Source organism: Ursus maritimus, unplaced genomic scaffold (assembly GCF_017311325.1).
Source record: "Ursus maritimus isolate PB19 unplaced genomic scaffold, ASM1731132v1 scaffold_5, whole genome shotgun sequence".
NCBI lineage: Eukaryota > Metazoa > Chordata > Mammalia > Carnivora > Ursidae > Ursus > Ursus maritimus.
In genome coordinates, this window is record NW_024426663.1 from 77,298,709 (window position 1) to 77,312,395 (window position 13,687).

General features: G+C 44.7%; 1 protein-coding gene and 1 pseudogene across 3 annotated transcripts in view; one reads left to right on the forward strand and one right to left on the reverse strand.

Moving 5' to 3' along the window:
- Positions 1 to 764: 764 nt before the first annotated feature.
- Positions 765 to 2,952, reverse strand: LOC121100798 (annotated as a pseudogene).
- Positions 2,953 to 6,391: 3,439 nt separating this feature from the next.
- The window catches only part of LOC103679980 (zinc finger protein 879), a 39,693-nt gene continuing 32,397 nt past the window's right edge, over positions 6,392 to 13,687 (forward strand). Inside the window, exons 1-4 of one of the 3 annotated variants that reach the window (XM_040622612.1) lie at positions 6,392 to 6,502; positions 7,739 to 7,806; positions 10,308 to 10,396; positions 10,849 to 10,944. In XM_040622612.1, the coding sequence (XP_040478546.1) occupies positions 7,774 to 7,806; positions 10,308 to 10,396; positions 10,849 to 10,944 (218 nt within the window). In that variant the 5' untranslated portion in view covers positions 6,392 to 6,502; positions 7,739 to 7,773. Of the gene's footprint in view, positions 6,516 to 7,738; positions 7,807 to 10,269; positions 10,397 to 10,848; positions 10,945 to 13,687 lie in introns of all 3 variants that reach the window. The other 2 variants (XM_040622613.1, XM_040622614.1) reach the window with 2 other exon arrangements.

A 13,687-nucleotide genomic window follows, 5' to 3' on the forward strand; every position in this document is an offset into this window, starting at 1 on the left:
GCCAGAAGTCCAAAATCAATTTCACTGAGCCCAAGTTGACGTGACAGCATGGCTGCTTCCTTTTGGGGCTCTAAGGGACAATCCATTTCCTTGCCTTTTCCAGCCTGTGGTAGGTACTGGTATTCCTTGGCTTACAGCCTCTTTCCTCCATCTTCAAAGGCAGCAGTGTGGTATCTTCAGTTCTTTCTTTCTGTCCCCCTGCTCCCATGATCATATAACCTCCGTTCTGACTTCCTGCCCCCCTTTTGTAAGGACCAATGTGATTATGCCAAGCACACCTAGATAATCCAGGAAAATTGCCCCATCTCAGGATCCTTAACTTGATCACACGGGTATGGTCCCTTCTGCCATATAAGGTAACAGTCACACATTCAGGGGATTAAGAGGCAGACATATTTGAGGGGCTGTGGTCCCTTCTCCTGCAGTAGGTATGTAGTGGTATCTCCCTATAGTCTGAATTGGTATTTCCCTAATGATTAATGATGTTGTGCAACACTGTCTCAGTTTAATTGCCATTCTTATATCTTTTTAGTGAAGTATCTGATCAAATCTTTTGCCCATTTAAAAATTAGGGTGTTTGGCGTAGCACAACAGAGTTTTTTGAAAGTTCTTTATATATTCTGGATACAGATCTACCAGATACATGCTTTTCTTTTTTTTTTTTTTTTTTTAGATTTTATTTATTTTTTCGACAGAGATAGAGACAGCCAGCGAGAGAGGGAACACAAGCAGGGGGAGTGGGAGAGGAAGAAGCAGGCTCATAGCGGAGGAGCCTGATGTGGGGCTCAATCCCATAACGCCGGGATCACGCCCTGAGCCGAAGGCAGACACTTAACCGCTGTGCCACCCAGGTGCCCCCAGATACATGCTTTTCAAATGCTTCTCCCCATCTGTGTCTTGTCTTTTCACACTCCTAAAACTGTCACTTGATGAGTGGAAAATTATTCATTTTGATGAAGTCCAATATGTAGCTTTGCAGAGACCTCGTAGGTCTCTCTGCTTGGCAACGTCATGGAAGTACAGGTTCCCACATATACATGATAGAAAATAAAATACAGTAAGCTAGATTTCTAAATTTTGGTTCTAAGTCTCCTTGTTGATACCAGTGGACAAGTAGGCAGTAACTCTATTCCAAGAGATGCAGACAGCAAAAAATATACTCGACAATTTGGAAGGTAAACTGCCAACAGCTAAAGCGGTGATTCCATCCTTGGCCAGTGTCTCTCTGAAAGGAGGTCTGTGGTCCAGACCACCGGTGAGTTAGGTCCTGGTAGAAAAGCCTTCCTTTTGGTGGGTGTCTTCATTCTCCCCAAAACACTCAAAGCTGAGCCAGCATTACCTCCTGATGTGTCAGGTCCAAGACTCCGAACACTGATGGCCTGGTGGGCTGGAAGGTGCGGAAAGTGCTAGTGAGTGGGTGCTCACACCCTGGGGAATGAGGCAGCTTGGTGCAAGCCCCGCTCTCCTCCCCACCTAGAGCAGCCCGGTGCCCTGGGTCCACACTCCTGCCTAGTGCAGGGGCTGATGCCGAGGCTCAGGACACAGGCTAGATGTGCGGGAAAGGAAGAAATATCCAGAGCTGGCTGATGTAGAGCAGGGCTGCAGATCGCTCTCCACTACCCTGATGGGGAGCTGTACCTACACAACAATCTTATTAAGAATTTTAAAATGTTACTTCAAAACTTTTATAATGTGATCACATGATGAAAGCTTCTGCAGCAGATAAAATCTTGCATTTTAAGACAAAATCCTTTTATTTCTGTTAAACTGAATATACAACTATTGTTCCCCAGGTGACCAACTTTGGTGTACTACGCAAAAGTATAATTTCATGTTAACAAAACACAGTGAAAAGACAACTTTGTGAAGATCTAATTGCAAAAATAAATCAAATAATTCATATTTAAAAAAGAATGTTGACTTAAAAGAATATAGTTTCGGGGCGCCTGGGTGGCACAGCGGTTAAGCGTCTGCCTTCGGCTCAGGGCGTGGTCCCGGCGTTATGGGATCGAGCCCCACATCAGGCTCCTCCGCTATGAGCCTGCTTCTTCCTCTCCCGCTCCCCCTGCTTGTGTCCCCTCTCTCGCTGGCTGTCTCTATCTCTGTCGAATAAATAAATAAAATCTTTTAAAAAAATAAATATATAAATAAATAAAATAAAAGAATATAGTTTAAGATTACTCTGTGGCTGGTTAGGAAGTCATATACCATGTTTCCATGTGCCTACTGGTCTCTATTAAAAATTTAATATACATATTTAAACATTTAAAAAATTTACATCTGAAGTCAGTTGGTATCTGTGTCATCCCCCTGACAAAGACAAGAACCTTAGCCTGTCATCATATCCTCTCTGCCATTCCCTTCTGTTATCACCTGTGCTTTTAATCCTATTACTAAATTATCTTCACGATATGCCCCAAGAATCATTCTGAACCCCGATGTTTTAGTAATGTACTTACTACATTCTCCTCTAATCTATACAAGTTATACCTTCTTTGATTTTTTTTTTTTGAGAGAGAGAGGAGAGAGAGCATGCAAGCGTGGGGGAGGGGCAGAGAGGAGAGAGAATCCCAAGCAGGCTCCATGCCCAGCGTGGAGACTAACATGGGGCTTGATCTCACAACCCAGAGATCATGACCTCAGCTGAAATCAAGAGTCAGATCCTCAACTGACTTGAACCACCTAGGCACTCCTCTTTGATTTTTTTAATGGAGTATATCTATCAGAGATATTTTAGGGATTACAATCTATGCAAATACTTTCGTCTTCCAAATGCCTTTACTTCACTTACAATTGAATGCTAGATTAAAGGGTTATAGAATTACAAGTTCTAAGTCATTTTACTTTAGAAATCTGAGGTTTTTACTCCACACTGTCTTCTAGAATCCAGTGCTGCTGCTGAGAGTCTGATATCAGCCTCACCCTCTTTCCTTTGCCGGGAATAGTGGGCATTCTTGATCACCCAACATCCATTCAACACCCTCTTCCTATTTCCCAACAGAATCTTAATTTTGTGTCTATGTCCACATCGCACCCAACTCCAGAGCAGCAGAGAGGAGGGAGGGAAGAAACTTGGTTTTTTGATGACCTCACTCAACTACTCATTCTGCTGGAGCTAGAGTCCGACCCAAGAATTTCTTGTTCTGCCTTTATCATTTAAGACAATGGAAGCAGTCCATCTTCTATTACTTGTAGCAAGGCACACATAGGTAATCTTTTATTTCATTTTTATATCCTGGTAGCTCCTAGGATTTTCTGTTTATCCTAAAGAGTTCTGAAATTTCATCCAGCATATATTTTTTGTAGGCCTCCCCCGGCCCAACCCTGTCATTATGTTCAATACCTTATATTCTATTCAATCTGAAGACCCAAGCCTTCTTCAGCTTGAACGGTTCCATATCTTTATCTGTAATCTATTTATAATTTTTCCTCCTCTTCATTCATGGTTACTTCTTCTGAATCTTTCTATTAGATGGATTTTGGATCTCAGGGCACACTGCTGCATGCCTTCAAAATTTTCTCTCAATTTCTGGGGTTCTGATGGTATTTTCTGGGGCTGTAAGGGATCTATTCCTTTGAAAATTAAATATGTATGTGTTTTTGTATTTTAAGGAATATTAAGAGAAAAAAGGAGGCAATCACGTGTACTCTGTCACTTTATTTATACTTTGTAAATCTCAATGTTATGTTTTTTGCCAGTAACAGTTCATAATTGTTACATCTTTACTTTGTATTGCTATTATTTTTATCATGATAAAGGTCACATAACACAAAATTTTCCATTTTAGTCATTTTTAAGTGTACAGTTCAGGAGAACTAAGTACATTTGTATTGTTGTACAACCATCACCACCATCCATTTCCAGTTTTCATCATCCAAACTGAAACTCTATACCCATTAAACAATAAATTCTCATTCCCCTCTTCCCCAAACCCCTGGTAACCATTTTTCCTCTTTCTATCTAAGAATCTATTCTAAATACCTCATATAAGTGGAATCATAGAATATTTGTCTGCTTTAAGTCTGCCTTATTTTACTTGGCATGTCTTCAAGATCCATCCATGTTGGAGCATGTGTCCAAATTTCTTTCCTTTGTACAACTGAATGATTTTCCATTGTACGCACACACCACATTATGTTTGTCCACTCATCTGTCCATTGACACTGGCTTGTTTCCATCTTTTTGCTACTGTGAATAATGCCGCTATTAACATTGTACTGTACAAATACCAGTTTAAGTCATCACTTTCAATTCCATTGGGAATATACCCAGAAGACAAATCGCTGGGTCATATAGTAATCCTATGTTTAATTTTTTGAGGAAAATACTATTTTCCACAGCTGCTGCACCATTTTATATTTCCACTGGCAATGGATTCCAATTTCTCTATGTCCTCACCAATGCTCATTTGCTGCATTGTACTGTCCTGTTTTGTTTTGATAGCAGACATACTAATGGATGTGAACTGCTATCTCAACGCAGTTTTGATTTGCATTTCCCTAACGGTTAGGAATATGGATTATCTTTTATCAATACGAAACAACTCATTTTGTCCGATTTAATTATTTTATTTTGAAATGATCTTTGTCATGTTATAATTGTGAAAGGAAAAACCTGAAACAGAGTCACTCCTGTCAGGACAGCCCATGGAAAATGGAACCAGGGGGCCATTAAGGACATGGGGCCTATCCACTTCCACCTCCACACAAAACATGTACTTTAAATATAGCTCACTGAAACTGAAATATCCTGCTTTTTGCAGCCCAGATAGCAAGCTGTGAATTCAACAGAAATTAGACTCTTTCAGGCAATCATAATTTTGCAAAACAATTTATGTAAGACTTCTTGGAATTCTTTTTTTTGCCTTTAAAAACCCTCTGCTCCCCCACCCCCTCCAAGGCAGAGCACTATTTGAGTTTTCTCCCAAATACCTGTGTCTCTCAAATTGCAATTCCTAAGACCCCAAATAAGTTGTTTGCCTTGCATCCTTTTTGCAATTTTTGTTTGACGTAACACTGCGTGATCCCAGATTTTTTTTCATATTATTTTCCTAGCATCTTTTAGTTAATCTCTTTGTTTTCTATCCTCAAGTGCCCTTCAGTTTTAGTTATTAAAAAAAAAAAAGATCATTCGAAAAGATCACGGAGCACATATTCTTTGGTTTGTACAATACCAGTCACTGAGGATGCAGTTTGGAAAGGGATTATAGTCAATGCTAGAAGACAAACTTTACAATTCAAAGGAGCCATTTCACTATTTATTTAGTTATTTATTTAAAGACTTTATTTATTTGAGAGAGAATGCACAAGCAGGGGGAAAGGAGGAAGCAGAATAGGGAGAAGCAGACTCCCCGCTGAGCGGAGAGCCTGATGGGGTACTCGACCCCAGGACCCTGGGATCATGACCTGAACCCGAGGCAGACACTTAGCCGACTGAGTCACCCAGGCGCCTTCAGAGGCGCCATTTTAAAAGAAGTGATGAGTGTCGTGAAAAAGGAAATGCTGGGTTTATGCTTTTTTTTTTAACCCAATGTGAATGTCAGTTAAAAATACGTCTTTTACAGGTTACGACATTTAGACCTAATTTTTTAAAAATTCAAAAACGTGTAAAATAGATTTGAACAGCCAAGAACAAAAGACCCCGATAATTACACAGCAACAGCTAACAGACAAAATGGGTTCCCTCATGTCAAGGGAGAGAAACTAAAATTTCAGTCTGGCCAAAGGATCATGAGAAACAAAACCAGGCAGCACAGCCTGAGGCGACAACATTCGCAGAAAGACCCCTGCAACACAACTTATCATGCTCTTCAAGGATCTGCCACATCCTGAAGCTCGGAAAAGCGAGCTGTACCCGCCTTGTCACTCGCTCCTGAAGCTGCAGTTTGGGACCCAAGTCTGACCAGCCTCGATAAGGGCACAGAACTTGCGGTTTCTGCCTAGTTAACCCTCAGCCGAAATGGTCCCCTTCGGAGAGGACTCTCAGTTTGTAGCTCGAGACTGCGACGCCGGGGCGTGCAAACCGCGTGGCAAGAAAGCTTTCCCTCGCCTCTGACCAAATCTTGGCATTCCAAGAATTTTGGTTGACACAGTTCGCTCACCCTCCAAGAACAAGCTGCAGCGAGAGCCTCATTTTCCATATTTTTAAATACATACTCACTTTTCGCAAAAAGGGTACGCGACAGGACAAGCGGTGAGAGAGGCAGAAAAAGACCTGGCTTCACTCAGCCTTCTAGGGCTTCCCGCAAGCCGGCTTTCTCTAGCCTTACCGCTATTGGCCCTTCTCGGACACCGTAGGCTGCCGTCCTGCGACGACGTCTGGGAAACATAGTTCGAAAGAAAAAGCGCTGCGGTTCAGCCGAAGCGCCCGGCTCATCTCTCGTGCGCAGGCGCAGTTGCGCCTGGCGGCCTGGCGGCGGCGGCGAAAAATGTCCCCAGGCTAGGTATCCTGCTTGTCTCCAGTGCGGTCCGCCGCTTGGCGTCCCCGTCGCGGCGGGCCCAGGTACCGGCTGCCGGTGAGAGCGGGCCCGGGGTGCGCAGCTCCAGCGGCGGGGACAGAGCAGAGGGCCGGCCGCCGCGCGAGTCTCAGCCGAGTCCCGGTTGCGGGCGTCCGAGCGGCGGCGGCCTCGGCAGGTGAAGGTGGCCCGGGGAGGGGGCGTTGCCCCGGGAGCTCTGCGCTCCCGCGGCCCCCCAGCCCCGGAAATCGGAGCTGTCACCGCCTGAGCCCGGGGCGCCAGCCTCGGGCAAGTCTCGTGGAGCCCTGGTCCCAGAACTGAGACTGCAGGGAGCTCTGCCTTGTTGGAGGGAGGGTTCGTGCACCCTGGGGCGGTTTTTGGCTGGGCGCGTTGGTTGGTCTCCCCCCACTCCCACCTCGCCCCGAGTTTCAACTTTTTATGTGTGTTAGTTGTTGCTATGCTTGCTAGATTGAGCTTGTGTGGCCCTGTTCTCCCAGAGTGAATCCTAGAGTGATTTGACTATTCTTTTTTTGTTTAATTTTGCCCTTTTGCTGAGTTACTTGCCTTTTCTCCAGATTTTAAAATTCATCTGTAGCCAATGATGCTCTTTCTTTTGAGCCTTGTGGGTTTTTTTTGGAGCAGGGAGAGGATGGGTAATGTTTTCTTTTAAGGAGATTTGATAACTCTTTCTTCGTAAAGGAAGCACCATTTCCAAGGGAAAGAAAAGACTAATTTTTGGTTGGCTCTTCCTGAAACGGACACCAATTTCCTTCAAATGTTATGTAAAGAATTATTATAATTATATATAATAATTATAATCGTGTTATTACTTTGTTGTCATACATTATATCTAATTATATACTATGTTAGGTACAATATAATTATTATAATATAGTTCAAAACATTTAAGTGCAGATGTGCTGAGTATTTATGTTATTTCTCTTTCATTGAACATCTCTCTGAGCCTGGCCTGACTGCCCTTTACTCTGTTAACGTACATCAGATGGTTCTAATTCCTTAGTCTGATTTATCTTTATTCAGAAACCACTGGCTGAAAGGTAGCTGGCCGGTGACTGGAAGTGTGCTTGCTGCCCACTCCTGGTTTGGGCGGCCATGCCCACGGACCCTCTAACTCAGGGATGTCTGGGCTCCCACGTTCCCTCTGGCTTCCGTCTGCAGGGTGCTCAGTGTGTGGAGCTCTCTAATTTCGTCAGGCCTCATGAGGGTGGGAGTACAGACAGGATGGACAGACAGACTGCTCACAGTTTTTTCTCCCATTTCAGGTGCCTTCTCCAGGAGGGGCAGCAGGGAGGGAGAAATGGCCACAAGGTTGCTGCCAGCCCACGCTCAGGTGAGCGAAGGCTTCTTTCTTTACCTGCCTTCCTGGTTCAGAGGTCGTGAACACAGTGAAGCCATCGTTGAGCTTTACTAGGCAGTGAAGCCCACGGAGGGACCGAGGGCCTGGTGGGGTAACTCGGGAAGGAAGCTGTTTCTCTAGCTCTCAGGGCCAGTCTCAGTCGGAATTCCCCACTTAACAGCTAAGTACTTGTTGATTAGGAATTGAATGGATCTAGGTATGTTTTTTCCTGTGAAGGGTGGAAACTTGAGGGAGTCAGGTAATTGACTGACACTGCTTAGCATAATACACTCTGGCTCCAGCCACGTGGTGGCAAATGAGAACTCCACATATAACTTCTGACTCCTCCAAAAACTTCCCTAATAATAGCCTACTGTTGGCTAGAAGCCTTACCAATAATGGTCGGATAACACATATTTCGTATGGTATATGTACTCTGTACTGTATTCTTCCAATAAAGCAAGCTAGAGAAAAGAAAATGTTATTAAGAAAATTCAAGGGAAGAAAAAATACATTTACAGTACTGTATTTATCGGGAAAAAAATCTGTATATATTTGGACCTGCCCAGTTCAAACCCCTGTTGTTCGAGGGTCAACTGTATTGGGCGATGTGGGGCTTACCAGCAGGACCAGGCTTATAGAGCTGGTGAAAGGAAAAGTAGTCCCAACTAGCCAGTGCTTTTGGGGGACAGACTGAGGGAAATGAAGCATCTGGTCCACGGTGTTTTCTTCCTTCTTGGCCATTTCGTGGCACTTACGGAAATAATTAAGAACATAATGTCCTCCCAACCCAGAAAACCTCTCCACAGAAGCAGAAGAGAAAGAAAACGCTTTGATCATTAAGTAAGTGTTAGGCCAGAATGCCCTGTGCATCCCAGGCCGTCCATTGAAGAGATTGCCAAGACAGAAGGCTCACTCACATGTTAAGTGGCTTCCACTTAACATTGTAGTTTGGACATTGTCAGGTGACCTGTTAGGCCCGCCTCCTCCCTGGAGACTGAGAGGTAGGCACATTCAGAGTTGGCTCGCAGGTCACCTCAGAATGATCCTGAATTGTGAGCCTGGCAAGTGACACTGAGCTATTGAAAAGACTTACAATAGCCCCCGCCCCCCATCCATTGTTTCCCTTCCCGAGGCTTCAGTTACCAGATGATCCTGCTTCTGACCTGTCCTCAGAAGGTCAGTGGTAGCTGAACGCTGCACCACAAAGCCTGCGTCATTCACCTCACTTCACCTCGTGTGGGCACTTGACTGTCTCGTCATGTAACCACACCAACGTGAGTTTGCTCCTGGGTCTGCCTCCAATAGAAATTACGCCCGGTGAGCTGTCGCACAAGGGAAACGTTTTTGCAGCAAATGAGATCACGGGAAATAACTTCCAAAGCCGTGACTCCCCATGCCAGGGTGGATGGGTTCCTGTTATTTAGGGTTAAGATGATTATTTATTTAAAAAGGGGACCCTGGGGGGCGCCTGGGTGGCACAGCGGTTAAGCGTCTGCCTTCGGCTCAGGGCGTGATCCCAGCATCAGGCTCCTCCGCTAGGAGCCTGCTTCTTCCTCTCCCACTCCCCCTGCTTGTGTTCCCTCTCTCGCTGGCTGTCTCTATCTCTGTCAAATAAATAAATAAAATCTTAAAAAAAAAAAAAAAAGGGGACCCTGGTCACTGCATGTAGAGGCCAACACAAGGTCGCGCATGCGCCTTAAGGAAACACCCCCCCACACCCATTGTATGTTATGTAAATGAGGCTTGTGCTCCGCCTTGGGCGGAGATTGTAGTATTATAATGAGGTAGAGGTAACTGTGGGTCACTAGAGGTCACTTCACGGTCCATCTGTGCAGGCCGAGTCGGGGCTCTAGCTCAAAGGTGTGGGTGGCCTGGGCCAGCAGGAGATCTTGTCAGGGCTGTCGCTACTGCTGGAGGAGCGGTTTCTCCTCCCATCTGGCCGAGTTAAGAGAGAACTTGGAAAGAAAAGCTCGAGGAAGAATGTGGACAAAGGTCAATGAGCAGCAGCAGGTGGGCAGTAAAGGTCAGGTCTTGGGGTCTAGCTGTGACGATATTACAAGCAGAAGAAGGGTAAGTACAACACAGTAAGATGTTTTGAGAGGGAGGGACCACAGTCACATAATTTTTGCTACAGCATATTATCATAATTGTTCTGTTATTTGTTGTTAATCTCATACTGTGCCTGATTTATAAATTAAACTTTATCATAGGGTTGTATTTATAGGAAAAAACAGTATATATAGGGTTAGGTACTCTCCAAGCTTTAGGCAACCTCTTGGGGGGCGGGTCCTTGGAACGTGCCCCCCTGCAGAAGTGGGACAACTGTACGTACCTGTGGAAAGGACAGAGACTCGCCTGGAGATGCTCGCAACCCTGCGTGGCGACAGGGTGGCTGCTCAGCTGTCCCCTTGGGGGGATGGTCCCGGGTGAGCAGGAATGGGTTTGCCATTGCAGGAGTCTGTGACATTCAGGGATGTGGCCGTGTTCTTCAGCCAGGACGAGTGGCTGCGCCTGGACTCCGCGCAGAGAACCCTGTACCGGGAGGTGATGCTGGAGAACTACGGCACCCTCGTCTCGCTGGGTAAGGACCTTTCCTCGTGATGGAGCGTCTGCCGGGGGAGCATCATGGGGCCCTCTCCGAGGGGGACACTTGGGGGCTTGGTCAGGTTCAGCCGCACGTGGGCTCACAGGGTGGCAGTTGCATTCCCCTCCACTGCCAGGAAAGGCCGCGGGTTGGTAGAGCTGGCGATGGGCAGCCTCTGTGTGCCTTTGCCGTTCTTTGTCCCTAAACTGTCCCTCTGGGTGTCCCGAGAGGTTCCAGTGTACAAGCAAGCACAGCCAGCGCCCTGACTTTCTTCCTGGGACCACCTCCTGGCCATCCTCTAGGAGCTTGACCGAAGCCCCTCTCTGAACAGACCTCTCCTTCCTTCAGCTGTCCCTCTGCCCCGGAGCCCCTGGGGCCGGATCTGTGTGCCAGGGTGGCCGCTCATGTCTGCACAGCGGACTCATTCTCTTCTTCTTGCTCACGAACAGGAATCCTGTTTTCCACACCAAAGGTCATCTTCCAGTTACAGCAGGGAGAAGATCCCTGGATGGTGGAAAATGGAGTTTCTCGAGGCCCACGTGTAGGTGAGTGACAGTGACTGGGAAGTGGCCAGAGCATTTTCTCACTGTCTGGGTGCTGCTGATCAGGAGACGTTGACCAGGGCCCTCCGGGATGGGCCAGGCCAGGTGGGAAAGTCTGGGGAGGGCGCATCTCCTCTCTCTCTCTACCTTTCTGAGTCCTTGATACGGCAGGTTCAGAGGGAGAGTTTGAATTCTCCCAAGAAGGACCCGCTTGCCTCCGATGTCCTTTGTAATGTGAATGCAGAGCATGTAACACCATATATAATGCGTAAAGGTGTGTGAGTCATGTCTTCCCCTGTTTTTCCGGACTGATTCTTTTCTTTTTTTTTAAATTTTATTTAAATTCAATTGGCAGCGTAAAGTCCATCCTTAGTTTTAGTTGTAGAGTTCAGTATGTCATCAGTTGCATATGACACCCAGTGCTCATCACATCACGTGCCCTCCTTAGTGCCCATCCCCCAGTCACCCCATCCCCCCACCCCTCTCCCCTCCAGCAACCCTCAGTTTGTTTCCTAGAGTTAAGAGTCTCTCCTGTTTTTCTCCCTCTCTGAGGACTTCCCGTTCCATTTTTGGACTGATTATTTTCTTTACTTATCTTCCCTTTGTGGTTGGAACAAACCTCTGTCACTACAGTACATCCCTCATTGTTCTAGCTTGGGTTTTTATTTGACTTGTTTGGTCTGCAGCATATCACGGACGGCCCAGCTAAAAAGGAAAGGCAGACGTGTGTGTATTCACACACTACCCAAGAGCGAGAAAGCAGGGGTAGCAACACGGTGATAGATAGAATTTCTGCAGAAGGTTTGCAGGTATTCCACCCGGCATTCTCCTAAATCTTTTGTGTGAAAATATTCAAAATAATACTTTCCTGGCTGCTAGGACATATCTCTCAGTCTCTACAACTCCTCTGGGCCGATGGGTCAGTAAGCTCTCATTCGCTGTTCTCCTTTGTTGTTTTGTTGTTGTTGTTGTTTGTTTGTTGTTGTCATTCTGGGTTTTGTTTTGTTTTTTGTCTTTGCTTTTGTTCTCTTCTGTCTTTGATTCTAACACCAGAGGGTGGCCCTCTCCTTTGAGTTTGCTCCTTATCCAGCATTCATCTCCCTCAATGGCAGGCTTTCTGGGTCAGCTCAGTCCTTTGTTTCCATTCATGAGCTTTGTCTTCAGATTTTCCACTTTGTTTTGACTAGAATATTTCCTTGAATAATGTTTTCAGAAAGGCTCATGTGTTCTCCGTTTGTGCATGTCTAAAATCAATTCTTTTGGGGCGCCTGGGTGGCTCAGTCGGTTAAGCGTCTGCCTTCAGCTCAGTTAGGGAGTCCACTTCCCCCTCTCCCTCTGCCTGCCGCTCCCCCTGCTTGTGCCGTCTGTCAAATACTGAAAACCTTTAAAAAATAAATTTAAAAATAATCAATCAATCAATCAAATCAAATCAAATCAGTTCTTTACCTCTCCGGTGAGAATTATGGATCTAGAATCCTGGCATCAAATTTTTTTTCCTTCACGCTTGGTTCTAGTGTCTGAACATTGAGTGTCGTTGATAAAAAGTCCTCCCTTAGCTTGATTCTTTTTCCTCTATCTTCTGTGTAGAAATCCAGTCCCCCCGCCGTTATTTTGTCTTCTGTCTAGAATATTATAGGATATTTTCTTTATCTTTGGAATTCAGAAGATTCATTAGGTTGTATCAAATATCAAGGAGTTTGTTTTAATATTGTTATCTGGCATCACAGGGCCCATTGCTTTGAAGAGCCAAGTCTTTTTTTTCACTTCAGGGATCTTTTTTTCCTACTACATACTAACATATATTCTGCCACATTCCACCAACAATCCAAGGAAGCTAACTGTAAGAATAATGGTAAAATAGAAGTTTGGTCAGAACCTTAGAAAGTGAATTATCTGTGGTAAGGGCCAGCATGGTAGCCATGGGTGAGTCTCGAATTTGACTCTGAGCTTTCTGGTTGGTAAAGAAATCATTGTATCAAATTGACTATGTTCTTTTGCAAGCATTTGAAAAAAATGAACTACTTTTAATTTATACAAGGTATATGTATGTGGTATTTTTTAAAAAAAAAAAGGAAATTCCCCTGAAATGTTGCCAACCAACCATGATGAACCTTTGTTGATATTTTACTATTTATCCTCTCAGATTGTGAATATTTGAGTGTGTCTGTGCATGAGAGACACAGAGAGAGAGAGAGAGAGAGAGAGAGAGAGAGAGATTGATTATACGTACTGTTCTCAAACCAATTTTAAATTGTGACTGTCCTTCAGTTATTTGGCCCTCATGAAATAGAGGCCTACCTCTCTGAAAGAGCTCTATTGTATTGTTAAGCCATATTTTATTTAAAAATCTCCTCGAAATTTTAATTTCTAGTTTTTTCCTATTACTAAGATTGCTATAGTGGTTATAGAATACACAGGTTTAATATAAAGAGAAACAGAGAAAAGGTCCAGAGAGTAAATAATTACAGTACAAAGGCATGAGTATTACCATTAAAAAGCCAAGCAATGTGAATTTGAAAATTCACCCAGGATTCTTTGAAAAACTATTCAACTTCATTATAATCAATGAGTTACAAACTAAAGTAATGAGATGCCATTTTCCCCTTATTATATTCCCACAAATTAAGAAATACATATCCAGTGTTTTCCTATTGCTCCGAGTATACCTGAGTATCTTTCCTGGGATTTTGATAGGTGTAGTCTTTCTGCAGGATGGTCTGGCTTTATTAAAATCCGTTTCAGGTTT